Here is a 27,115-nt window from a genome sequence, read left to right as displayed (position 1 = left end):
CAGTTTTCTTTATTTATTTATTGACATCTGATTTCTTTTGTTGTTTTGTCACCGATATATACAAAGGTTTATATTGCCTATTTACCCTGAATCTATTATAAGAGCTAACCTTAGCTTAGGCCTAAGCTGACATGGCTTTTGTTTGACTAATCAATAACAAAACCCCTGAGCTCACCGACCAAATATAATTCTTGGCATGTTTCATGTTTTGTAGAACACAGACACATTAACTTAATGTTGCAAAATATTACCCAGGCAACAGTAAACGGGTCACAATTACATCTCTAAAATCTATTTTTAGATATAAAAACTAGTCGTTCAACCTGTATTGAAGCTTCTTGCCAAAAACTAAATTTCAAAAGGTAACATTTGAATATTATGTTTGCCTAATAGTTAACCTTTGCACATTACTCGGATACCTTGATGTTTTTACTCACACTCACTCACTGTGTGTGGTTGTAACGTAAAGGGATGGTGAGGTGGCAGCACGTGTGTCAATGTGATCCCTCGCTTTTCTTGCTCATAATGATCTAATTATATGAGGCGGAACTACGCTAGTAGTACATTTGTTTATTCAGAGATTGAACAAATTAGTGGATGAACATGCTGCTGATAGTTGCTACGGTGGCAAATAAACCCCCATTTGATTGTGGCATTTTGATTACTGGAATAAATCTGGAACATATTACCATATTGGTGAAGGCTCACCAATGCCAGACTGATAACAAGCAAAAAAAGCAAAGTCACATCCCCTCCTCTCCAATAAAATATAATACAACTGTTGGAAGAACATATTTTGACTGATTGTTTATAGATTAATTATCAATTGTATCTGACAAACAACATGTATCTGTGTCTGTCTTCTTGAGGCACTTCTTGGCTACAGTTATTCTCGGTATAGCTGTTGTTTTTTTAACATCCCTGGAACTCTAATCAAGTGGGACCCAAGTAGTGTGAAGGTCATTGGGGCAGTTGAATAATCCCTGACTGATTAGCACCACGATCATTTGAAAAGCATATTGATGACCAAAAGTGTCTAGCTATTCAGGACTAAGAGATGGTGGTGGTATTGCATAAACGATCACCTTAGTAATTTGTTATCATTGTGTACTAGCTGGTGAGCTTACTTTATGGAAATGCCTAATATGTGGTGACACAAGATTTTGCATTTGAAACCAGACCTCCCAGAGCTGCCGGAAAATGATTCACACCAACCCTCCATCTGGTTGGATGTTAGGCTGAATGTTAACGACCATAACTCATTAGGCCTCGTAATAATTAAAAAGCTAAACGGACCGTAAGTCCTTGAACTCAGGCCTTAAACCACAGTTTTATAATAGAATTGCAATATTCTCCAGTTCGCCTACACACCAGCAGATGAGAGCATTGCCCCTGAATTTTTTACAGCAAATATTTCAGAGTCAGTAGGACAGAAAGACACAACAGAGAGACAACAGAGCAAGAGAGATAAACGATGCTGTGCACCTCCCAGAGCCCTCCTCTTCCTCGTTTGTCTTCATTGACAGGCTGTTGACAGACCTGCCTTATCAGCCCCAGAGACTGTTCGTCTCGTTGTGATGGATGGGACATGCTCAAACGTCTGCCAGTCCTTTACATTGTCAGACTTGACAGGTTATGTGGGATTCTAGAGGAATGAGTGAAACAAATTGTGGAAGAATAACTTTCTCATGTAGAATGTATTTCTATAATGCAGCTGGTTTTAGACCACAAGTGTAAACAATGTTCAACGTAATTTGAGTCTTTTGAGATGTTCGTTGCTGACCTTTCCATCAAGTGAACGCAATAAAAGGAATTATACTGCCTATTTTGGACGTGTTTAAAATGTCAACAACGGGCTCTTTGGGCAGACTTTTTCATTTTGGATCTCTCAGGACTTTTCTCTCGATCTCATTCTCTTCACCCTGTGGGGGAGTTATGGATCCTAATCTCTGACCTTCTTGCTGACAGCACAAACATACAGATGCCGATATCCCTGAACATCTCCCAATTTGTTTCACTTCATCTCCAACACCGCCAAGGCTGAGAGCTCTGTGCTTCAGAATCATTGAGAGGAAACGTTTTCTTACTGTGTGTAAAACAAACTGGACCGTGAACATATGTGAAGAATGAAACCTTGTCCGAGAGCAGAACATTGTTCAGGTGAGGTAAGAAGGAGGAAGTTCCTGCTCAGCTTTGCACAATGGCAAGGCCAGAGTTGTAATCCATGGCCTCATTCATGACGGATTATTTGATGATAAAAAAAATACTAGCCTTTGGTTTTGATTAAGAATTATGGGGTTAAGAGATTAGAGACAACCAAATGCTATTACATTGGGCCGAGCCCAATACCAGAATTAATCTTAATACCGAAAAAAAAACGAAAAAACTCATTACTTGAAGAGATTAAGAAAAGCTCAGTCCAATTCTCTGAGGATGCAGACAAACCACTGCACACCATCCACCAAGAAAATATCAAAACAAAAGCTCTGACTCCAGAAATGTATATACTATTTGAATACATTTATTGCACGTTCCTGTTGTCAAATGTCATGCATTTGCTGGTAAATGCTAGGTCAGCTCCTGACATTCTTGATAATGAATTGTATTAAGATGTAATGCTGAGGCTGCTCATTGACATTTCCCACTACAGACATTGTCAATATAATTGTTTGTAAAGAATGGTTGTGTTCTTTTACCTGATTTTGATTTTATTGATTCAAAAATGTCAAGAGTAATAAATTGTTGGTTTCAATAGGCTATTCCAAAAATACACATTGTGCTTGTCAAGTGTATTGACAAGAGTACAAAGCAGGTGTACAGTAAGACCAAAGGTCATTTAAGAGTTAGGCAAGAGCCGGCAGAGGGGACAGAGAGGGGGAATCTCATACAATTTGTTTGTTTTACCCAGATATAGAGAAGTCCCTAATATTGCTTTAAGCTCACAAGACGTAATGAGGAGGATGTAAAGGCCTTTTTATGTGTTCATTAAAGTATAAATGTAGTGTAAAGGCAAATTTAGTTTGAAAATGACCTGGTTCTTTTAGGAACATTTTAAATGGGAATTGTTAGTTTAGTATTATGGCTTGTGGATAATAACCTTATATTCTATCATTATTTCTAATTCTGTCTTAAATCTTCTGGTAGGTACACTATACAACACGCAGACTGAGCCTGTAAAGTACTTGCAGACAACCACTATCAATGTCCACTGTCAATACTTGGAGACAAGATCTCCCCTCAGGCTTTCAAATTTGACAACTGCAAAGCGAACCAAAACGACTGAATTGACTGATTGAAAAAACAACACGTCCACTCCCAGACGAATAGAGGAAAATGTCTTTGACCGCGTGAGAATTTCATGCATTAAAAAAAACCTGTTTTTCACTTTCTTCTTCTCCGGAGAAGGATCAGCGTGTATCATATTCTTTTTCAGATGCACAGACAGCAATGTTTCATGATCACAGGCATTTGTGAAGGTGTGTCTGTGTGTGTGTCTGTGTGTCTGTGTGTGTGTGTTTGTTTGTTTGTGCATGTGTGCTGGGGAAGGAGGGGGGTAGTTTGCTGTCTGCGGCGTTGGTGCTTGAAGGGTATAAAACAGCAGGTGTGTTCTGGGATTTCTTTAGAGGTCCTTATCTCTTTTCTCTGTCCAAGGTTGGCTCAGCAGTCCGCTCAGAAGCTACTTTGCTGCTTGCCAGTAGGCACACAAAGAAACATGCCAAGCACAAACAACAAAGACAGAGAATCGGTCTGTGGTTTAAAAAATGCAAAAAAAAAACTTTTTTAAAATCAGTCATTTTGTCATACATTTACACAATGACAATATCTATGAAGTGTGCAGATTCAGCTCTGCAAACAGTTTAGAAAAATGGAGTACAGGCATGAGGGAACAGCAATGGTTTACACTACGAGGGCTCTCCTTCTTAACATTCTTCTGTAGTCTTAACATTATCAATGTTAATACAAGCCAAGACTTAATTAACTAGAGGACATCTACAGTATAATTCTTAGTGTATTGACCGAACAGAGAGAGACGGGGCTTGATGAAAAAAACACCTTCATATCATTTGATGACCACAAACACATTTCAGGAGTGGAGACTGATGAGATCAAAAGTTCCTTTAGCTTTTTAGATCCAAGGCTCAGGGGCTGGAGTCCCGTCGTGATCCCTCCCTCTTTGCCGTGCGTTTTGACTGACAGAGGACGCAGGCCGTCCTTGCTTCACTGTGGGGTCGCGACCTCCTCCGGATGCCCTTGTAACACTGCAGGGACATGCCCAACTCCTCCATCCGGGAACTAAAAGATACGCACTGCCAGAACGACAGGAGTTGAGATCCCATTAAAGCTGATGAGTTTAAAGACTGCGTGAAGCTGATGAACAAAAACATGTAAATCTATCCACACAAACAACAAAATACTTGTCTCATAAACTCCACAAACAAAATCAAGAGATGAAGGACACTGTTTCCTGTGCTACATCATAATGCGGGAAGATATGCATTGGTAAATATTTGATGATCAAAAAGAGGGCCATCCTAACGAGTTCCTAAGGCTCATTTGATTTTGCAGAATAACAAATCGCATTTAACTCTTTCATCTTCAATCATGTTTATTAGCCTTTTAGAGTTTGCTCTCCTCCAGAGGTATAACTCGCAAAGTTTATTTTGCAAATTATCATTCGCAGCACAACTCTTCCCGCTTTTATCCGTCTGTCTTTGCATCGGAAGAACATTAGTCTTCCTTTTTCATCCTCAGCCTAAGGCTTTTCGAACAAATGTGGCTTCCTGCAGGGTTTCCCACAATTATCGGTAATACTCCGTGTCAGTGGAAAACCTACCTGGTTCAAACCACAGACCAAGGGAAAAAACTTGATTTGTGAAATATAATGGTATCTTATCTATATATTTAGTAGTTGTCATAATTATCTTAAGTACACTGTATAACGCTTCAAAACACACTTTTTCTCTAGTGGTCCATATTTTCTATGTACTGAATATTTTCTTGTATATACTTTTTATTTTGTTGAGATAAATCTTGCAACTAGAGGACAAGGTCCGTATCCCTGTGTGATCCAATCCATTATTACTTCAGTTGAAGTCTCCAGCAGTCAGCAGAAGTATCAGGGGACATCTAAACTCGACACGTTGTTCCATCATTGTTATCCGAACATCATCCAACCAAACCAGTCTACCAATGAGGCTAATGAGGAGAATAATATTCAAATACCTTTTCATATCATTTGATTTCCCAAAAGGCATTTGGAGTCTGCCTCTAAAGTATACACAAATGCCTACTAGACTTAACTGAACAAAATAAAAGTTGTAGGACGGGTATTTAACAAGTGCAAGAGACAAAATAGTAAAAACCGGGTGCTACAATGGATACATACAAATAACTTAAAGGGAAAATGCAAATGGCCTGAGTATTCTTCCTAATTAAAGTCTATTTTTTTGGCTTGCATAAGAAAGGGAAGTGCTCCTTACGTGCTCTATAATACAAATATGCAAATCAGACGAGGTTGTCACTTAAAACAAGCTTGTTAATACCTCAGAAAGTTCAGTAATTTGACTGCTTAAATATAACCAATTAAACAGAAAAAAAGCTCACAGTAATCTCATTAAAGGTTGTTATGATTTAATATTAGCCTTAGGACAAAATAAATAAATTAAATAAAATTTACGTTCGAAAACCTATTCAAACTGTTGGAAGAAGGGACAAAGTCACGTGGGAATGAGGGTCAGCTATTGGACGTAAAACGGTAATAAGGATCGTCAGACGCAGGTGCAGATTTACTGGGGTATTTCCAGCAGGGGAAAGAGACAGGGACACTGACAGCTAGGTACAAACCTATTGTCTAGAGTGTGTATGTGTGGTAAATGTGCGGCAGCGGCTATTCTGTGTCATCCCCCAGTAGCCTGCCGCTCTCCAGATCGGTCGATAAGGAGGTGCCAGAGGAGGAAGTGGAGCCGCGGCGCTGAAACTGACGGGACTGCACCCCATAAAAGAAACAGAAGGCCTGACGCCGGCATGCACAGAAAAAAAAAAAAAGAAGAATGGAGAGGAAAACAGACACGTAAAAAAAACATGAAAAATGTGGAAAAGTAAAGAAAACACAGAAACAAGCAAAGCAATAAACTAATCATGTCAATGGTCTTTGTTATTTTTCTTTCACAGAAGTGCCTTTAATAACAGTGCGGTAATGGATGTTAATGAAAGCAAATAGAAAACACGCTACTGCTAATTGAGAATGATAATTAGTCATTTTCTTTTTACATTAGTGCTTGATTTTCAGACAGGTTGGAACCAAAAACAAAGCATGTGGCTTCAGGCATCAACCAGTGCTGATGACTTATTTGTGGAATGAATGAAATATTTAGAATAAGAGTGTTTACGGTTTAGCTTTCCTGCCCATCACTTCTTTGCTATATTCAACCCCGTGTCCGCTGTGCATCTATGCACTTTGTTGTTTACACCAGCAAAATACAAATAGGATTGTGAGTAATTTACTTTTTATCAAGCCAATTGCATCTAACAAGCACTTACATGTGTAACAAAGACAAAACAAACATTGAACAGTGCTTGTATCTGAAAAACGTGCATGAGAATAAATTGCATTCTAATTTATTTCAATACACTTGATTTTAAACAAGCTAGAATTCATTTAACAGCATTTCACCGTCCACGGAGCTTTGTTTAAAACAAAAATGTCATCACAAGCTCCCTCAGAGCGGAGTTAACCCTTAAATCAGCAGCTCCTTGACCCTTACTCACCTCCTCTATGTCAGCGTTCTTACGAGCCTTATAGATGAACTCTCCGATAGCCACGAACACGGAGAGGACCAGACCCGCTGCGAGGACGATGAAGATGCCGCCGATGTTTTCCACGCCCAGAGCACTGGCCTCCTTGTTGTCCTCCTCTGGACAGCCATTGCCTCTCCACCACTTCTCCTTCATCATGTGCAGCTTCCCTTCCTCCTGCAGCTGAAGGATGGCGATGGTCACCTTATCTCTGTACGGAGAGCCTGGTGAGGGCAGATAAGAAGAGTATTTATTATGAAACATGAATCCCTCTATTAGGCCGAGCTGAGGCACCACTCTGTTTACTTTTGTTAAAACCATTTTCTATCAAATTAAAGCCTCTACTAGCACAGAATGAAAAACTTGAAACCACATCCACGCCAATATACGTATTTGTTATTTGCATTTGGATTTTTATTTATTTATTTATTTCAAGTCAAATTGATGAGTCCACGGAGTTGAAGGAAATTAAATACATTTCGATAGTTTTGGGGAAGGAGCCTTCTGCCCAAACTCATCCAAATCAATCCCTCCAATGTCCATGGCCTAGAACATATGGGACTTTTAAACCTGTTAATCAGACAAGAAAAGAAGTGAATAAAGTCGGCTTCGGTCCCCTGAGGGCATTGGGTCAGCTTTAAAGCTTTAACCTAAACCTGAACCCAAGTCCTCGCGCTGTGGAAAGAATCCTGCTAAACACACACAAGCCATCACTGAACCACATCACTAATGCCACATCACATGGCCTGCTCCGGACTACGCTCATGGACACATAGAATGGGTCGTTCAGTGGTAAGAAAATATGCACCAGATGCCTTGCAGGTGTTCATCCATCTCCTTTCTTGTTCACTCTTCACAGCTCTGCCTTCAGATCAAGCTTGCTAGCTCTTGTACCATTAGGGAAAAGAGGCTGAATAGAGACAAATTATGTGGGCTGAACCACCTGCAGCTCAACATCAAATTTGGCGGGATGAGAAACCTCACTGCCCTCTACAAGAGTGGCGACTTGAATTTCTGAGGAGGATCTGCTAATTGGCCATCTGCAGTGCTACGCCGCCGATATTGCTCCACCATGTGAAGGCAATCATTACACGGTGAGTGCATTGTAGTGCATGCCCTTGTATATTGCAAAAATGGTAATACTACAATCATTTCCTTAAGAATATATATTTTTTATGATTCCAAAACTGTTGTGCAATAATAATTCTCATTGGTACTGACATGCTGCTGATATCACACTGTAATTAAAGAAATTGAGTGAATGCAGGATGCCTATACATCTAGATCAATACCCTTATGTACATGTGGAGTATGTGCTCAGCTGAACAAACAGTACAGCAGGTGGACTTTCTTGGAAATTAAAGTTTGTATTTACAATATACTGCTGACATTTTCAAAACGCCCTCAAAAATATGCATGAATGTGATTAGTTGATATATTTTTCAATGGCTTTTTTTAAACTTTGTTAAATACAATAAAAAGAGGACAAACAAGGCGTTTTTCGCAATCATAAAAAAAGTCTCACTATTGAAGATAAAAAATTCATCTCCAAACTTTATCTCAATATCAATAACAGTCTGCAACAAAACATACTCAGTCTCAAATTAAGTGGAATATTGAAACGCTTGTTTCATTACTTCAAATATTTTCTTGATTGACGTTTATTTGCTGACAAATAAGGCGTTGAAGTGTAGACCTACAGTTTACTGCGCCACAGACGCATTTTTCTCCTCGCAACCACTTACATCCTCATTCTTCTTACCAATAGGTGTTCCCACTCCGTAGCCTTTAGAGTCGATGAGACCTCCGATCTGTGTAAGGTTGCAGTTCCTCTGGCTGATGTATTCGATGCTGGTGGACTCCATCAGCATGGCGTAGTCCGTCGTCAGGACCCGGGTGATGCCTTCTCTGTTGTTCTTAACCAACGCTGTGTTCTTCCTGCTGCTCATAAACGCCCACATCTTCTCATATGTGGAGATCTTTGATTTCTGCCAAAGTGGACACACAGGCAAATGCATTTGTATCATGTGTGAATGCGGCTTCACAACTACATCTCTTGCCTACATTCCTAACGGTATTTAAATCACTATCATAGAGGTATAACAGTTTAACATGAGAATACGTGGGACTCTGTCTTTGTGAACGCGCGTGCGTGTGTGTGTGTGTGTGTGTGTTTGTGTGTGTTCCTCCTTGCTCAGTCAGAGAAAATGGGACAGCTGTGTTCTAAATCTCCTCCAGCTGATTCAATTTGTTCAAGCCATCAACACAGCCTGCTTCTTCCCATCCAAGCAGACGTAATCACTGGCTGCGATCCGGGACGATAAAGCCCTGCGTGGATCACTCCCGCTGAGCCACCAGGATGCGAGGAGAGTGGATGGGAGGGAAAAAGCTCTGCATGAGGACATCGGTGCAGCGGTATATTATGTAATGCAAACTAAAACGTGAACACATCCCCGAGATAGACACCCCGAAACGAAAACGCAAGTAGGCTTAATATTAATCTCCACTTCTCATCATATACGTAGTGGTTGATGCATCTCCGTCTAATTAAGGTAAATGCTAATCATTTTCTCTGCCTCTGTCTTGAGATTGTTTTTCATGGCAATGATGCAGCATCATTGGGTGAGCAGTTGAGACTTGAGAAACTTCCCGGCTACTGGTTCATACTGACTAAAGGTACGACACATATGTCAATACAAACAAACAGTTTTGTGAATTAATTTAAATCACCACAGAGGACTAAACTTCAATTATATTAGGAAGTGTTACTATGGCTACTATGGCCAGGGGTTGATGTTAATATTGGTAAATCTTGCACTAATTAAGTTATTTGTATAAAATTATCAAATTAAAAAACAACAGAACTGTAACGTAGGACACAGCAATACATTAGTAAGGTGATTTGAAACACTAACTATTGCTTGTTTTTAAGCTTGTTAGAGGTTTTACAATTAACATAGATTTCTTTTGCGAGGAAAATAAAGAGCTGTTGGATTAATTGCCCTTTCATATTCTTGGCTTAATTAAAGGACAGACATTTTTATCTAATAACATAATTACAATTAAGTTTTTGGTGCCTTTTAATTTTGGCAAATATCATACTATTTGGACAATGTATAGTCGTATGACCTCTGCTGCAATTTATTTAATATTAAAGTCATTAATGTCTTGTACCTTGAAGAAGGTCATGGTGGATCCATCCCTCACCGCCCCATATTCGATCCTGGTCTGCTTCGCCAGGTCGTCTGCGGAGTCGATGGGCGCGTCCATTCGCTCCACCGTGAGGAAGGCGGCCAAGTTGGCCGTGTAGGAGGAGATGATGATTAAGGTAAAGAACCACCAGATACCCCCAACTATACGAGTGGACAAAGCCTTGGGCATCAGTTCTGAGCCTGGAAGCACAGCGAAGGGGAACAAAAGGTTAGAAAATAGCTTGACGAACCGGTACGATACAACTAGAATGGTAACGAGTGTGTTCTATGGCATCTCTTAATTCAGTTATTTACTCTCTCTCTGCACGAGTTGCCGGCTTTAAAACACCATGTTGTAAAAAAAGGTAAATCGTGTGTAATGTGTCACTATGTTTTCCAGTCAGGTGCTAACTTTGTCTGCTGTTTTTGTACTGGGTTATGAAGTATTATACGGTGGGTTTTATCAAAGCAAGCAGAAAACAGCTTCCTTTTTCCACGGAAAAACAATATTGTGAGAGAGGTCAGAGTAAAGTTTAAAAAAATAACATTGAATTTGTCTGCCACAAACCCAAAATGAGCAAAATAATGCTCAAGGCTGTCTGGTTTTGAAGGACTTTTTGGAAAAACTCCTCATTGCATACAAGAGGCCCTTTGATCCATTGTTAACATTCAAATATTGATTGTTGAATACCTTGCCGCATAAGAGCTCCAACACCAAACCAGAAACTGTTGAGTAAAGTGAAGTTGTTCTGTATCAGAGTTGAGGACGGGTTGCATTGATGTGGGTTGTACCACTCGTATGGAGTAAACCTGGGAGGGAAAAACAGTAAAGCAAATGAAAGAAAAGTCCAAAATCACAAGAGAGCAAAGATGCAAAACCTCATCTCAGCTTATCTGCATTTTTACTTTTCGACAAAAAATAAAATTGGTCATTGGAATATTCATGGAAACTCCGGATAATTATTAAACACTTTGTGATTCGTAAATGGTGAACTTTCCAATCATGTTTTATCCTTAGTGCTGTCGAGGTGTTAAAGTTTTCTTCTATGCAAATTGAATAATTAACCAAATGTTTTTTGGCGAAAGTTTTGCTCGGTTGACAGCCACCGACATCATTAAAACCTTCGTCGTTCCTCGATATCACAAGCGTCAATGCATCCCCTCACCTGGCAATGACAAAGAGCACACAGCTGACCCCTGTGCAGGCCAGCAGCACGTACATCCAGATGTCCGGAGACAGGGGGTTGAGGAAGGAGAACACGCCTGGGTTGGTGCCGTTAGGTTTCCGGTATAAGATACTGATACCTAAGGTCATGAAAGGCTTGGAGAAGTCAATGACTTTCTCTCGAACATATGTGATGGTCAAAGGGGCCACAGCAAGGTCTGCAACCTTAAAAAGACAAAAAACAAATCTTGAAAAAGTATGCTTTACATGAAAAGGATACTGCTCAACGTTACGTTCAGTGTCTTCCAGTATTTGGTACTGTTACAATCAAATGTCTGCTGATCAGGACCCAAATAGCACATCAATCTTAGTGTGTTAGTGTTTTAACCGAGCAGAAAAATAAGACTTTACATTTAAACTGTGATCCAATGCTTTATATAGAAATTAGAGAGACTCTTACAGTGAGGGAAGTTGACAATCATGACCATGAAATACTACAAAAATAACCGAGACAGCTTTTCAACCACTAGACAGGTTAATTACATCGTTCCAACACCAACCATTCTACCCCATGACTCTGTAACCTACAATTAACAAACCGGGAGGTTAAAGCTTCACTCAGAATACGGTTACAATTTGGGGAGGCATTTTAAATCAAGACATGTCAGTGGGTGTATCAGCAGCAAATAACCATACATATTTAGAACTATTATTTATTACAAGCCCCCGTGTAGCAAGAGGCAAATTGATAATGCACCACAGGACAGGACCTTGTACTGGCATTGCCAAAGAGAGAGCAATGTGATTATTCTGGTCTGGGTAAACATCCCCAACAGGAACACGAACAGGCTTTGTTACCACCTGAGAACTTAATTACAGACTAATTTATTGATTCAATGCGAATGCAGGATTCATCAGGCCAACTAGTCTGCCTCTCACAACCCTGCTGTGTATTCTTGGGATTTGTGTAACAGCGAGTAGTCTGCTTCTTTGCTAATTATAGTTTTTGTTTTAACTTCTGCAGATTGCATTTCCACCTCATGGATCACAAAGTGTAAGTATCATAAACTTGTTTTTTGCCGCAGAGCGTATTTTCTGCAACAATCCAAAATTGAATGGAAAAACTTGCTTTTAGCTGAGCTGGAGAGAAGAGAAACACCTGAGAAGATGCTACATTTTGGGGTCGGCCTTCAGAAATACATCGTTCCTACAGAACTCTAGATTCCCGTGTATAGTAACTCCTGTTGTGTGAATGCAGTTAACTCACATGATCAATCAGCTCCCGCACCATCCCATTCCACTCGCCTTTGTCATTTTGGGCGCCGTATTTCCCATCACCCACCAGTCTGACTTCGTATGTAAAACCTAAGATGTTCGAGAGCTCTTTCAAAAGGTCTAGGCAGTAACCCTCATAACGATCATTCCCAATCAGTTCCTTGTCGGACTTTCTCTGCATCACATACGGATTCTCCTGCACAGCAAAAGAAAACATATTCAGGCAAGTTACTTTTTTTAATTCAGTTATTTCTATACCTCCCCCCCCCGCCCCCCTCCCCTAGGCTGTCCTCGGTTCATTCTTCCTTCTCACCAGTATTGTGGTGACAATGAGGGTCCTGTTAGCCAGAGAGTCGGTCACATTGTTATTATTCTCTCTTTTGGACTTCTCCGTCAGGTTCATCCCCCGATACGAGTTCCACACAGCAATCTGGGAGGGAAACAAGGTCTTTGAGCCACATGTTCTGCTTTGAACTGCTTTGAACACTGTGTACTTTGAACTGTACAATGTACAGTTATTGGATTCTGTTAAAACTGGACATAAATTTTCATTATTTGTTTTGTCTTCGTTCTAGAGACCCGATGATTGAGAAAATTATCCAGAGTAACCAGTGATGAAATAATGGTTAGTTAGAGCCCAACTTCAACATGGTGGGGAGGGATTGGAGATCACAGCAGTAGGGACAGTATGAAGGAGGAAGGGCAGGATCAGAAAGGGTCAGATGCTGATAGAGAAGAACGTGGTGCTTCTGCCAACGACCAGGCGGTTTAATCCAGACAGTTATCAGATTAGAACAGGCGTCTGGCAGCTGGATTTTGACCCTTTCAAATCCCCTCAGTGGTTAAGTTCTCGGCATAGTTCAAGGGGGCTCATGATATTGATGCAATAAAGTTAAGTGTGTTAAATCATCAGGCTTCATTATTGATAGAAACAAAGCTTTCACCCTTTTTGTGGCTCAATCTGGGAACAAAAGGTAATGCATTGGGGTATTTTCTGGAGGAGACAAGGCATGCAATGCATAAGACGATGATTAGTAGTGAACGCATCAGTACCTCTTAATAAACTGAGTACTATAGTCTTACAGTTCACAATATATTTAGTACAAAGGGGCTGTGTAGGATTCGCTAAAATAGCACACATTTCACTCTCCATTACGTTCCCTTTTATTCTGTTCACCCAATCACAGACACAAAATGTGCTCTCATATAACCTTGCTAAAAGCACTCTCGTAAGGGTCCACTCAGTGCAGGAGTCCATTAATCTGTTTTATCTCTGGACACTGCAGATGAGGAACACACTGAATGGGGTTGGATTTAGTTCATTGTTTTTTCCTGAATCTCAAAGATAGAAATGATCGAAAGCGAACAATGATTTTTGTTAGTGTGAAGGGGACTTTGGTCGTGTGCTTGTGATGTGTGTTGGAGAACTGTTTTTTTTTGAGGGGGCAAATATTGCACTATTGAATATTAATCACACTTGTCAGTTTGAAGTTCAAGCCATAAAGTAATCTGACCAAGCCAATGAACTCGGCATGCAGTCATCCTCTTTTAAACCCCAGAGTCAAGGATTTACTGTGTACAGCCCTGCAAATTGATCCTGCATACCAGGGCAGCTCCCAACAACGAAATGTCTTATAAAACGGACAGGAATTATCTCGTATCCGCTGGGAGTAAAATGTTGTCTATGAATCCTAAAGCACATCTACATCCAACCAAATCAGACTGGAAAACCGTTACCCCTGAGAACGAGCTGACAGCGGGAGAAAGTCAACAACTTTAAGAGAAAATTCTTGATTTCGCTAAAGAGTTTCACTCTGTATAGTTTGCATCATCCTCTTCAGGGTGTGCGTTACACTCCAGTGCCCAAGAACGTACACAACTGCAACGGACTGATAATTCATGTTTAATGACCATACAGTGAAGCGTTTTATAGCATGTGCTTAACAGAAATTATTTATTGTATATTGTTGGACTTTTAAATTGTCTCCTTGCCTTAATTTCAGATGCCTTAACTTCAGCTGTCTTCTCCTCTAACCTTAACTGTTAATAAAATACTGCAAGTGAGTATGATTTCCATGAAAGTACGAAGGCAGTCCAATAGTGACGCACATTATCAGTAGTGGACTGAATAGTCCCTGCAATGGTGAAGGTAGTATAGTGAAGGTACTATATTTCTTTAGTATTACTCCGACCAGCTACGGGGCAACATTGCATCATGTTAAATTGCAGGACTACTCATGTAGTCTGGAGATAGTCATCTCTACTGAAACAACATGCTGTAGACATAATATGTTTTCTAACACTGCTCATGAAGTTTTGACAACAGTCAGAGCAATGCCTGGATCCCAAACTGACATGTCAAAAACATGACATCGCTCTACACAAAATCAGTGAAGAGAAACAAGGTGGACATGGCAAAGAGCAGGGAAGTGGGTGGCATACAGAGTGAGAAGACGAGAGGAAGAAGGGCAAAGGGCAGGACAACAAAGGCTTTGACCAAACATGGCACTGCTACAAACCTTGATCCACCTTTTCGTGAGGGGACTTCCGCCCTCCACAATGACCTTTTTGAAAATGTGACAGCAGCATTAAGCACAGACAGTGTGGAAAGAAACGATCAGTTGTTGCAGCTTCATTATTATTCATGGCCAAACAAATATAAACCAAATAATAAATGTGTGAATGGATTATGGAAAAACAAATCACTGCAGCACCTCTCTCTCTCTCTCAGACACACACATACACACACACACACACACACACACCTTAATGGAATGACTCAGCCGGGGCGGAAGCAGCATGCGAGTGGTGTAATTGGCTGTTTCGGGGCTGCGGTGCTCACCCTGGAAGTGCCATCCTCTTTGAGGCTGATGATGTCCAAATCAAAGTCTTTCCTCAGGCCATCGGTCTTATTAAGAACAATGTGGCCCGTGAGTCCATCCCACTGTGCCTACAGAGCAGAGAAGTAGAGGGAGTGGGGAAAGAGAAGGAGAATTTAGTCTCAAATGCTGCTCTCAGTGCGGAGCCTCATTGAAGCTCTGGAGCAAACTCCCAGCAGGAGAGTCAGGGGATTGAGGAGAGGGGGGGGGGAGAAGGAAGTCAGTGTTGACAGACTCCTGGAAGACATCAGGTGAAGACTGGAGGGCATTTATAGGCTGCTTCTGTGCAGCAGCGTCTCAGTGCGTATCAAAGGAGGTGATAATAACTACATTTACATGCCTGTAGCACATTCACAGTTGGTGTATTGAACTTGCTCATTTGCATGGATGCAGCTCAATAAATTACATAGTTGTTGACATTTTTTCCCTTTGGACAGTTTACACATAACAAGTCATCTACTGTACTTTCAATTAAATAAATGACTCACTGCGTGTAATCCTGTTTGTTTTAAGCACAGGATTTCATATTCTACACAAAGGGGCTTCATAGTGTTTTATCATTTCATAAAAAAATTTTTTATAATGGTTTTAATGGTTTTACACATACGTTGGCTAATTTTGGATGATTTCCGACACACTTATTATTTACTTATTTTGCTCCATCCTGAGAGAAGGGTTAGGGTAGGCATAAATAATCTTAGTATACATTAACATAAAAACATTATTATTATGTTACACCAAGCTACTGATGATTTATGTTCAGAATAAACTAAAATGTATTTAATGCTGCGAACTAGCTTTCCCATTTGGAACAAGATGTTCCCCCAGATGCTGCTTAGGATGGGTGATGAATGGGATTTTATATTATAATTAAAAATAAAGTATGAATACTGTTTAGTATACAGAAAGAATTAAACCTGAACAAAAGAAATATGTTTTAATACCACATTTGAGGGCATGTATTACTTTTTCTGACAATATGACAGATCTTTTCTTGTCTCTTTTTGCTCAATTTCACACTTACACTTCACATTTAGAAGCAATCAGTGATCCTTAAGACAGGAAATTGATGAATAGTCCTGCATTCTGGATGTCTCGAAGGGAATTCATCATGAAGTTAATTGAGAAATCAAGATTAGGAAAGAATGATTGATCGGAGTGATTGGATAATGGCGGCTAACGGCACTCTGCTGGATTTAAGATTTCTCTTCAGCAAAGTGAATACGCTCATGCATCAAAGGCCTCATTTCTGTCTGAAGGCATCCATCTGACAGTCGGGCCAAACCACGTGCTTTCAACTTTTAAGTACACAGATACCACAAATTTCCATGTTGTGTGATTTGAGAAGCAAAGCATGACTTTTCAAAGGAGGCCTCTGATCCAACACGTCGCTTGAATCTATCTGGCATCCAGCTTTGGTGAGTTTCATGATCACAACATGAGATCGGAAACTTTAAGGATCCTGCGCTCACGAAGCCTTTTTCGAAAAACACAAACTGAAACACAAACTGGTGAAAAATGCAATGTCTGACACGGACCTCTTTGAAGAGGTTCATGAAGCGAGGTCCGAAGCGCCACGGTTTGTGTCGGTGACACTGCAGGGAGCTGACGGTCATCTGGGTCGCCCGCTGCGACGCGACGGCGACCATGAACACGGCGTCGTACATCAAGGCCGCGTCCGTCTGCAGAGGGAGGCAGCGGGATGAAAAGCGCCACTGCTTTGTACTGCCAGCGTTCCCGTAATGCAAAACAACAGCGCGGTACTGACAGTCATGATTCCATCCAGCAAGCCGCTCTCTTGTTTGGGACCCTGCAGGCGCTCCATGGCCCACTTGTCCATCGCGGACGCTACCCGCGGGTCGTCTACGTTCAGCAGCCGGAAGCCCGTCATGTTGACCCCGCTGTAGCGGAAAGGCTCCAGGTCCAAGGCAAACAAATCCTTTGCAGGGTAGAGAGGAGCAGGAGGAGGGAGGGGAGGGGGGGGGGGTGGCGTGTCAGATTAGTGTTTATGGGAGAAGGAGCGGGAGAGATTTAAGCTGCGGCACAGGGTGTAACTTTCTTTTAATGTGAATCCATGAGTCACGCTAATATTTTTCCCAGTGAATTTGCAAAGCCATTTTTTGAGGCCAAACGAGCAGATAAGAGATGAGCATGGTTTGAACTTGTGGGGTATCTCCCATAAAACAACTTTATTTGTACTCACCAAAGTCGTGAAGAAGAAATGGTAGTACTCTGTCATCATTCCCATTGATGAGAGCTGCAAATTGAGAACAGGTAAATTAAGTAATGAAAGTCAGGCAGGATTTCTTATTTGAAATATGATGAGTTCTCCAACGTAAAAATAAATACATTCATTTGGCCAGTCATTTCTCTGATCTGCGGTGCATTTACAATATATATATATATATATATATATCCTATATATCCTCTGTGTTGAATTAGCAAAATTTGTAGAATGGGCGGTTAATTGTGCAACATTTAAAATGTTATCTTAGGCTTCATTGCATCATTATAATTATCAAATCCTTTTTTGGCTGCCATTCAAAAGTAAGCCATAGTGAACAATGTAATTAAGTGTTGCCCTAAAAGGAAAAATCTATGTTTTGAAAAGCTGTGTTGAACAGACTAAAGTAAAGATCAGTAAAAAATCAATCAAACCTGTTTGAGGAGCTCTGACGCCATGCGATAGGAACAGTCGAAGAGAATAAAAAATTCTTTGTCTTTTTTCAGTTCTTTGAGCAGTGGTCGGGCGTCCTGGTTACCAGGAGTCAGCTGGCGGATCTTGATCTTCAGGTTGAACTTTGCTGGAGCTTTGATCAACTCCTGCAACCGCATCAGACCTACAAAAAGAATGTTGAAACCGCATCACCTTGTTCCTCAACGTCTCGCCCAAACTGTTGCATCTTCTCAGATTCTTCAACTCTGTTTCTAAACACATTAAAATGCATAAAAAACACACCTGTGTTGCACCGCCTAAAAACACCCCCCCACACACCTTGTATTTTGTGGATCTTGTCCGAACAACAGTGGGCAGTTACACAGGTGTGTGTCTGCTTGACATTTTAGGAAAATACGTTTCTTATCGGAAAAAAAAAAAATTGGATCTATAAACTATGACATTTCAACGGCGGCATTTGACACTCTCTGGGTCGTGGGGGAGGGAATCACTCGTTTAAGGCCATCGGCGTTGTGGTTTGGCCTTCTGCAGCCTGAATCCAGAGTGCAGCACTACCGGCAGCTGTTTGATATGAGGCACGCGTGCCCCGTCACAGATTGGGTTCACTAGCCACTATGAGGAAAGGGACCACATTAGACACTGGAATTGCATTTTGTGAGTAATTAAAATCTTGACATATGAATCTATTTGTAAAGGTCAAGAGAACACAAGCTCGCCCTTTTGACCTCCTCTCCCTTAGAAGTCTAAACTTCAAATACTAATGTTGTGACCGAAATCCGTTTTTTTTCCGTGGGAAATGAAAACCATTCGCTTTTTGTGTTTTCATGGTCATTAAAGACTTTATTACGGATTAAGATGCAATTGTTCTGTGTGAAATTGGCTCTGCATCTGATCCAAAATGTTCATTCCCAAAGATATCTTGAATGTAATATTTTAAAAATAGTTTGCACCAACATTATTTGATCTCACCCACTGATACTGATGCTACTGCTCTTCTGTAAATTCACTTTTATTTCCCCATGAACGGCTGATTAGATCGAGTGGGCTCACCTTCCATCATTTCCTTTTTCCCGCATGGCAGAATATAATGATTTCTTGAAGTACATTATCAGTTTTGAAAGGTACAGTGAGACTCGGGCCTGATAAAAACCAGTTGGCGCTACCTGTGCCGTCCTCGTAGACCACCGTCAGCTTCCGCCATTTGAAGAAAGTGACCACGTCCAGGATGGCCCTGGCGATGGCTGTATACTCGGGATAAAGGTTGATGAAGAAGGTGTCTTTGTTGTCCACCGACGGGTGTTTCCAGCGGGTCTGAATGTGAGGAACCTCCAGAGCGTTGCAGATGGACTGAACCGCACTGACCGAGGAGCTGTGAGAAGGTCCGAACACCGCGACCACGCCGAGAGCCAGCTGGTCACACACTAGCGGTAGGAACCCAAAGGCAGGGGATTATTGCTACAAAGTCCATCTTAAAGTATTAAAACTGAAGATATTTAACATGTACATGACTTAAAAAGTGTATTTTCGTAACTTTCACTGTCGGTGACTTTAGTATCAAATGCCATGAAGGGTTTCAAGCCAAATTCATGTGATGGAAGACACAAACACACAAAAATACTCCTTTTCCAATAGGGTTTCATGTTTTGCTCATGGAGTTAGGAACTTCAAACAAATACTGTACATACACATGTTTGGTGAGCTCAAGATATTTATAGCTTTGAGCTTTTGATCCCCTATATCTAGTAATTGATTATGCTAATACTATTCATCCTATTAATTCACACGTCAACAAAATGCACATGGAGACATTAATATTGCATAGATTCATTCACTACTGGGCATAAGAAGGAATATCCTTAAAGCTTATTATTATCATTTCCTACCTCTCCTGGAAGCTTCAAAGCCATCAAAAAGGTTGATCCTCTGAATGTCGTAAGTGAGAGTAGTGTTGGGCATCAGGCTTTTGTTGCGGTTTATGTTATTCACGGCAAACTTGAACGCCAGCTCGTCCATGCTCACTAACTCGCTCTCCCGGGTCTCAAAAATACCACCTGTACACGGAGGCAAAGGACAAAGAATCAGTCAGAACCTGCTCTGCGATAACAGAGATTCTGTGCTTCTTTGTGGGTTGAAATACACATATTTAATTAAATACAGGAAAATAACAACATGGGATTGTACAGTATATTACATTAATAAATGTACATATTCATATATGGGATGCGTTGTTAAAACGTAGCACTGATGCTCAAGTCTTCAGTAAACCAGAAAAATAGTTATTTTTCTTCAAACTAAATGTTCTGGCCAGAAACAAATCCATAAATACGTTTTTTCCCCAATAGAATATAATATTTCAATGCTTCCAGCTTCTATATTCTACAAGCTGAGAATTAACTTTAGAAATCCCCACAGAGGCATGCAAATGAAGATGAATACTAAGTACTCAAAGATGAACAATCATCCATTAATCCAAAGCATGAAGTACATTTTCAACACTTTATTTCTGAAAGTGGGGAGGAGCTACTCTTACACTGTTCCGACTTTAACTATTTGGGGACCCGGGGCCAAAAACATCTCGCTGCATGGACCAGCTGTCAGCAGGCTTTGAAGGAACAATGCGGTTCAGACAAACTTCTGAAATTGCCCCAAAACTCCTCATCAACATCCTGTCATCCGGGTGCAGAAGATGTGAAGTGTGGACTCAAAAGCAAGATGGGATGGAAGCAGTGTAATTGCTCCCACTGTGTGAAAGAGTAGGAAAAGGAAAAAAAAGGCTGCCAGAGCTTCTAGCGGAGGCTCCAAAACAGTTCTACGGAAGACAGAACCTCAAAAAAATAAATAATATATGCACAAGTTATTGTCAGCCTTGTAGGTAGATTTTTGAGGGCAATTTTCTACAATGACTACAAGTTATTGCCCCTGATTGTTTGCTCAAAGCGACTGAACTCCTTAACAGCTTTTCTGTTTGTTGTACTAATGAAATCCGATCTAATGAATGAATGAATGAATGAATGAATGACGAATCTAATGACGTCTGTCCTCTGCTGCTGATGTGATGCCATGTTCTAAAGATAACAGTGACTTCACCAGCTTGTAACAAATACATTTTAAACAAAATGTACAGAAGAAGAGAAGCGACAATACAGCTAGTCGTGACTTGTTATTTATTGGAGCTCATTGGCTGTAATTCTGATTCTAACCAGAGCGAGTGTTGTGTAATGGTTGGCCATGTCTAATGTGTTTGTATATTCCTTAAGGATGAGGCATGGGCCAGGATAAGAACAGATTGAGCTTATTCAAGGCCACAGGGTGTTAAAAAAATGAAAGTGTGTCGGCATACGGTGGATATGTTACGACTCCAAACAATTATAGTACACTATGTCTGACATGTAGAGCATATCTTTATACTGATGCTGGTTTGAGTTTTGTCATCGGTAAAAACAAATGTTCTTACTTTCCTTTTATTGATTTGATTAAGGAATACTTTGCATTTCAATAAGTTTTTTAAGCCCAACAAAGTCTTGAGTTTTGCTACTCTGAAAAGTGCAACACACAACAGGCTTATGAATCCTGTGTGAAGGACATACATGTGTTCACTGGATCTGCCCTGTTTTTTAATGAGCTCTGGCCCTGCAGGGCACCCTTCAGGGATTGTGTAACTGATCCTTTGAAGTGTGTCCCAGACCCGGCTTCTCATCTCCGCAGACTGGCAGAGATAACGGTCCGTAGGACCCCGGTGAGGCGTTTTGAATCACTGGGCAGCCACAACAATTGCACAATTAATTCCACCTGGTTAACTGTTGCTTAAATGTTACAAAACACAATTATACGGCAGGCAAAGGAAAACACATCTGATCTGTATGTGCGCTTGGGAACAACTGAAGTACTATTAATGTAGTACACAGCCACAGGCGCTCCATGTGTCATGTTGAGATTAATCAGACATTCACGGTTCACATCTTGTACACAATGTAAATTACCAATTGAATTTAGCATCTGTGTAAATTGATCAATAGTCGACGCGTCAACCCATCAAAACAACTTCTGTGTTCATTTTGATGGGTTTCACTATGCAGGCTTAAGGAATGTTTATTTGTTCACAAACGCCACAGACTTTCGTGGATTCAAAACCGCCCTCACCAACGCACAAAGAATACATATATACACTCAAGAGATGTCTCAAGTGGTAATTAAAAGCACCATTAGGCAGATGAGACCAAAAAAAAATAAGAATATAGTTGTCTCTGCACCAATTGAGGTGATCAAACGCATCGCTGTCACTGGAACTTGTGAATATGGGCTCGATGGAGGATTAATTTCTCTGCTGTGGTGGCAGGAAAACTAAAAAGCTGAAGAAGAAATCGGAGCTTTGTGCCAACCTGTCACGCATACCTGATCAATCTGCTCCATAAACCAACGGCGGATTTTGGTTTTTGTGTTTGCGTGCGCATGTGAATGGAAAATCCCACCCCATCCATACGTCACTCGCCATTTAACTACAAATAAGGATGTTTTGCATTAGTCACGCATCACCCCTTCATCATGAGGGCGCTTGAAGTCTACAGTGGGTTGTGACTGCTGCACTCATAAAATGACATTTTTCTTTAAAATAAAAAAAGGATTTTTCCATAAAAATTAATTAATGTACCTCTGAGCACTAAAAGCATTCATTCAGCTACCAAAATTATGAGAGATTATTTGACCCTGGAACACGCATTAATACGGCAGACAGCATAAATGGGTGCTAAAATTTTAGAGGGACCCACAGGACTCTGCGAATGCCTTTTAGCCGGCACATGCAGCTTCCATTGCAGGTGGAATTTATCTGCATAAATGAGCACATTCGAGATGCACTGAGGCTTCGTTAAACACAAAACAGCCCATCATGGTCAAATTGAGGGTAAGTGCAATAAACATAAAAGCAAAGTTTATATTCCATTTACCTCAGCGTGATTGTTTGTGTACGATTTGTGGCAATGTTTTATGGTATTTGTGTTTAATTGGAAGGTTAAAAAGAGATGTGGGAAGCACAGAAACAGAAAGGAGAGAAATAACATGGTCACAGTCAACAGAGACAAACTGAGGCTGTAACAGTTTTTTGTTGTTGTTGTTTTCTGTGAATAGCACCACTGCAGAATTCTCTCTTTCGTCATTTTTTAAGAAACGCTTCTCGACCCGCAGATGCCAACTTGGGCCAACGTGCTATTTGCACAGGGATTACTGAGACATTTAACATCCAGCCATAATCTGGATACAAGACGTTGTTGATGTTCTCTCACATCTCTTTTCCATAATTGAAACTCAGCCCAATCATTTGACTTTAACACATAGTGACAATGGAATGATTAGTTATCATTAAGGTCAATTTGCATGGAGGCTTTATTTTATTCCTAATTATTTTTATATTGATCACCACAAAGCATGCGCTATTCATCTTCCTTTTAGAGCAATACATTTAAGTGGAGGACAATTTCACATACAAGTGTCTCTCAGAACAGGAGAGTTCTCCTTTTTTTTCTGGCAGCAATGAGAACCACTCTCTCTTTGCAATTTGGCTCCAGACATGAGCAAATGCTTCTGGGGAGAAAAAAAAAAGGTGGTCTCAGGTGTCAAATTGAATGACAGACATTACACTGCAACCCCCGCTGGGAAAACCCAAAGGATACACTTTGTCACTGACAACAAATCAAGAGAGACGCACAAACGAGGCAGTAATGCAATCAGCCATGACAGATGCTAAAAAAGAGAGACAGGCGGAAAAGGATAAAAATGACTGCGAGGGAACCAAAAAAGGCAAGCGCTAGTATCTGTAAGCCAACATGTCCGAAAATTTGTAAGAGAAGGACAACCATTTTCTATAATGCTTTTACTCCAGAAATCTACGTCAATGGCATTTAGCATAAAACAATCAGCCGCACTTAAGTTTAAAATAATGGAATTATTAGGTGTCTGTACGATGAAAACAGCACGTGGGGCAGGTGCAATCACGCTGGCAAATGCAGCAAGGCTTCCTTTCAGGTCCAGTCTCTCGCAGGTCATAAAATCATCTGTAATTTGCCACTGAAATCGGACCAAAAAAGCGGCATGGACGTGACTTTTTATCTGCAGGTGACAAGAAAAGCCTCAGGATCAATATGTACAGATTGATACCTGCGTTATCAATCCGAATCCCCTGTGGAACCACAGCTCGTTCCCCTCTCTCACAAACAGAAGTCTCCCTGCCAGCATGATCTACGGTCACGCTGCTCCACAGTCGCATGTGTGCACATCTTCAACGCAAGTGAGGCCAACTTTACAAAGAACTCATTTGTCCGTGGAAGCCTTTGTTCTTTTTTTTTTCTCCTAATGGCCATTTGCTGGAGAGAATGAGAAAAACAAATGAATGAAATGAAGCAGGCGCCCGAGTAATGAATGCAGGTTACTTTGATTTAACACAAAGTTAAACCTACAGCCAAACTTCTGAGATTTATCTCTCTCTTACATATTCACACACACACACACACACACATGCATGAATGCACACACAGACACTAATAAGTTATTTAGAGCTTATTGGTCCCCTTGAATATTAATGTGGGACCCAGAGCTAAACGGCAGATCAGAAACGCTCTGCAAGGGCCACTGTGGACCAGATGAAATGGACAAATGCTGCTTGTAATAGAAACGGACTGACTGGGCGAGCCTCCATCAAGTTAAGTAACTACAATAGAACTCGTGTTTCCCACGTGGAAGTTCCCCTTTTTCCAGAATTTCATTTGACAAAAACACAGCACATGAGCAAATATTCACTTAGCTGTTCACATATTCTGTAATCCAATGGGACCTTTTGAGCTTTTACCGAGCTCTGTCCTCCTCCACCAGAAGTGCGTTTTAGTTGTTGGTGCCTCACTTGAATGTTTGACCTTCGCTGTGCAGTTGTGTTACTTTGCGTTCAACTTAAATCTGAGTATATTTTTCATTTGTCGAGAAAGAGGAGCTCTTAATGACGGGACTCTAATCCGTACTACACTCAAGTAATTGATCAAAACAGAGGTGTCACCCAGCCCAGAACAACCCAAATTATTCAGGATCATAATGGCTTCATTTAGTTTATGATATACCGACTATTACTGCACCTTCATCAAATATTACACACAACAATGCAAAAACATTCTGTAAACCCTGTCAAATGTATTTTGTGATGCTTTCAGCATTCTGTCTTCAAACGACCTCAATTCAGAAAGTTTCGTCTCAAAAGAGCTTCAACATAACTTGCATGTTGAGTCTAGAGATGCTTACGATGTGCTGCCTTCATGTTACTGTCGGCTAATCTCTCCCCACAGGACAACAAACAAAGCCTTGGGCGGGTGGCAACTCCACCCACGTCCTTCAACCACCACGCCATTGTTTGGCTTTTCAAGGTGATTGACAGGTGATGGCAGTGAGTGACAGGTGATGACAGGTAGCGTGTGCTCGTCCGGGTCAAACCATCCTGGTATGGGGAGACTCAGGGATTTTTAGGATAATTAAATTGAATAACCTACTGAATAACATTGTTTTTTAAATTATATTTGATTAAATAATTATTAAATGAGATTTTTAAATGGAATCTATTTCTCATTAAACGTTTTGGCTTGCCTTCACTTACCTGGAGGGGTACATATCCCCCATGTGAGAACCACTGCTTTATTCGGTATTGGCGGTAACTGACCCAGGACAAGTACTCTATACATGTCAACCCCCTCCTCCAAGTTCTGAACCGGTGGCAGAGACGCCAATTCTCCATTTATTCATACGGATCGTTCACGTCTTGCAGTTGGACTGTGATTCAGAGCCTGTAAATGAGACGGTTGAATGATGGACACGGCCCACGGTGCTCAGCAGCCTCCTCCGGCCCGATCCAGTCCAAGGGGAAGTGGCCTCACTCCTCTACTTGACCTACAGCAGCAGGACTGATGATTACATCGCCCTCGCTGGCTGCATTAGATGCATCTCAGGGATGGATAGGTTTCAGCTGTTTGTAAAGATCAGCTGGAGGACTCATTTTGAATGAAAATGCCTCAACAGGAGCTGGTAAAATAGCCTTCTGGGAGGAATCAACAGTTACTTTTAACCCTGGTGTGTGTAGATTTCAGTATAATTTAACTTGAGATTAATAATGAGATTGAAATATTAAAGATTTAAAATCAATTGTGAAAAAAAGACTCAAGACTATGAATTCATAAAAGTTGCGTGTTTCATGTATCAGCTCAGAGGCATGGTGATGAACCTTTGTTTTTTGGCATAGTTCCCTCGATGGATTGGTGGACTTTAAACGGACAGACAGGTGGCTGATTTGCAATTACCACTCGGAGATTAAAGTGAATTTTGTCCTTTGATGCAGCCAGGTGAGCTTTTCCTTAGTTCTGCACCACCTCACTGACAGCCAAGGCCCAGATGATAACGGTCAGTAAAAGTCAATGCCATAAACACTTTCATGACACACAAGCCACGAATTTACCTCTGACCTGACACCGAATCGGATGAGTGTGGGGGGTAACGGAGGAGGGTAAAAACTTTAAAAAGGTCACAACATCTGTATTTGTACACGTAAATACGTCGAGTAGGACCGAGCGGCAGATGCGCTCAAACTGCGGCGCACGCCGTGCGTAATCAGCTGTTGCGCTTACCGATCCGGAGGACTTGCGTTGAGCTCAGGCACAGCTGCGCCGCAAGGAGGAGACGGAAGAAAAGTCTCTTCGTGTCCCCCATAGTGCTCCGGGCGAGCTCACCGCGAGTACTGACACCATGACAGAAGGAAACGGCCTTTATCCAATCCGTGAAACACCTGACGTGCCATGCCAGCGCGCTACACAAGTTGTATTCCAAATTGGATCCTGTGCCCTCAGCATCACCCCGTCGCCCCTGAATGAGCGAAAAAAAAATGATGAGCACCGGTTTGATGGATCCAACTTCACTGCGCAAAACAAATTCCCGGTCACGGGTTCTGAAGAAAAGAATAAGAAACAGCGAGGCAGAAGAAGCACGTCCACTTTTAGTCACTACTCCTGCAGGCGCGTGGGAGGGAGGGAGGGAGCGCGCGGACCAGTGCAACGCACCCTAAAATTGTAGTGGATTTCCGGGACGCCTTTTCAAAATAAAAATGTATATGAGT

At 41.1% G+C, this 27,115-nt stretch overlaps 1 protein-coding gene across 4 annotated transcripts; it reads right to left on the bottom strand.

Moving 5' to 3' along the window:
* Positions 1–1,656: 1,656 nt before the first annotated feature.
* grik1a (glutamate receptor, ionotropic, kainate 1a) lies at positions 1,657–27,006 on the bottom strand. Of its 4 annotated transcripts, none has more exons than XM_037468035.2 (17): positions 26,631–27,006; positions 19,866–20,033; positions 19,146–19,403; positions 17,964–18,145; positions 17,509–17,562; positions 17,074–17,244; positions 16,844–16,987; positions 15,269–15,376; positions 14,946–14,990; positions 12,740–12,856; positions 12,419–12,622; positions 11,153–11,376; positions 10,678–10,796; positions 9,970–10,187; positions 8,558–8,783; positions 6,769–7,019; positions 1,657–4,307 (listed from the first exon to the last, which is right to left on the bottom strand). In XM_037468035.2, the coding sequence occupies exons 1-17, from the start codon at positions 26,710–26,712 to the stop codon at positions 4,140–4,142; spliced, it is 2,739 nt and encodes a 912-aa protein (XP_037323932.2). In that variant the 5' UTR covers positions 26,713–27,006; the 3' UTR covers positions 1,657–4,139. The 4 variants fall into 4 exon arrangements, with proteins under 4 accessions (XP_037323932.2, XP_037323935.2, XP_062414009.1 ...); XM_062558025.1 differs by lacking the exon at positions 1,657–4,307 and adding an exon at positions 4,316–6,013; XM_037468038.2 differs by lacking the exon at positions 14,946–14,990 and having other exon boundaries at positions 1,658–4,307.
* Between the last annotated feature and the right edge of the window lie 109 nt (positions 27,007–27,115).

Source organism: Pungitius pungitius, chromosome 16, assembly GCF_949316345.1.
Source record: "Pungitius pungitius chromosome 16, fPunPun2.1, whole genome shotgun sequence".
In the NCBI taxonomy this organism is placed as follows: domain Eukaryota; kingdom Metazoa; phylum Chordata; class Actinopteri; order Perciformes; family Gasterosteidae; genus Pungitius; species Pungitius pungitius.
The sequence above is the reverse complement of the archived record's forward strand: the minus strand, read 5'-3'. Positions and strand labels throughout refer to the sequence as shown.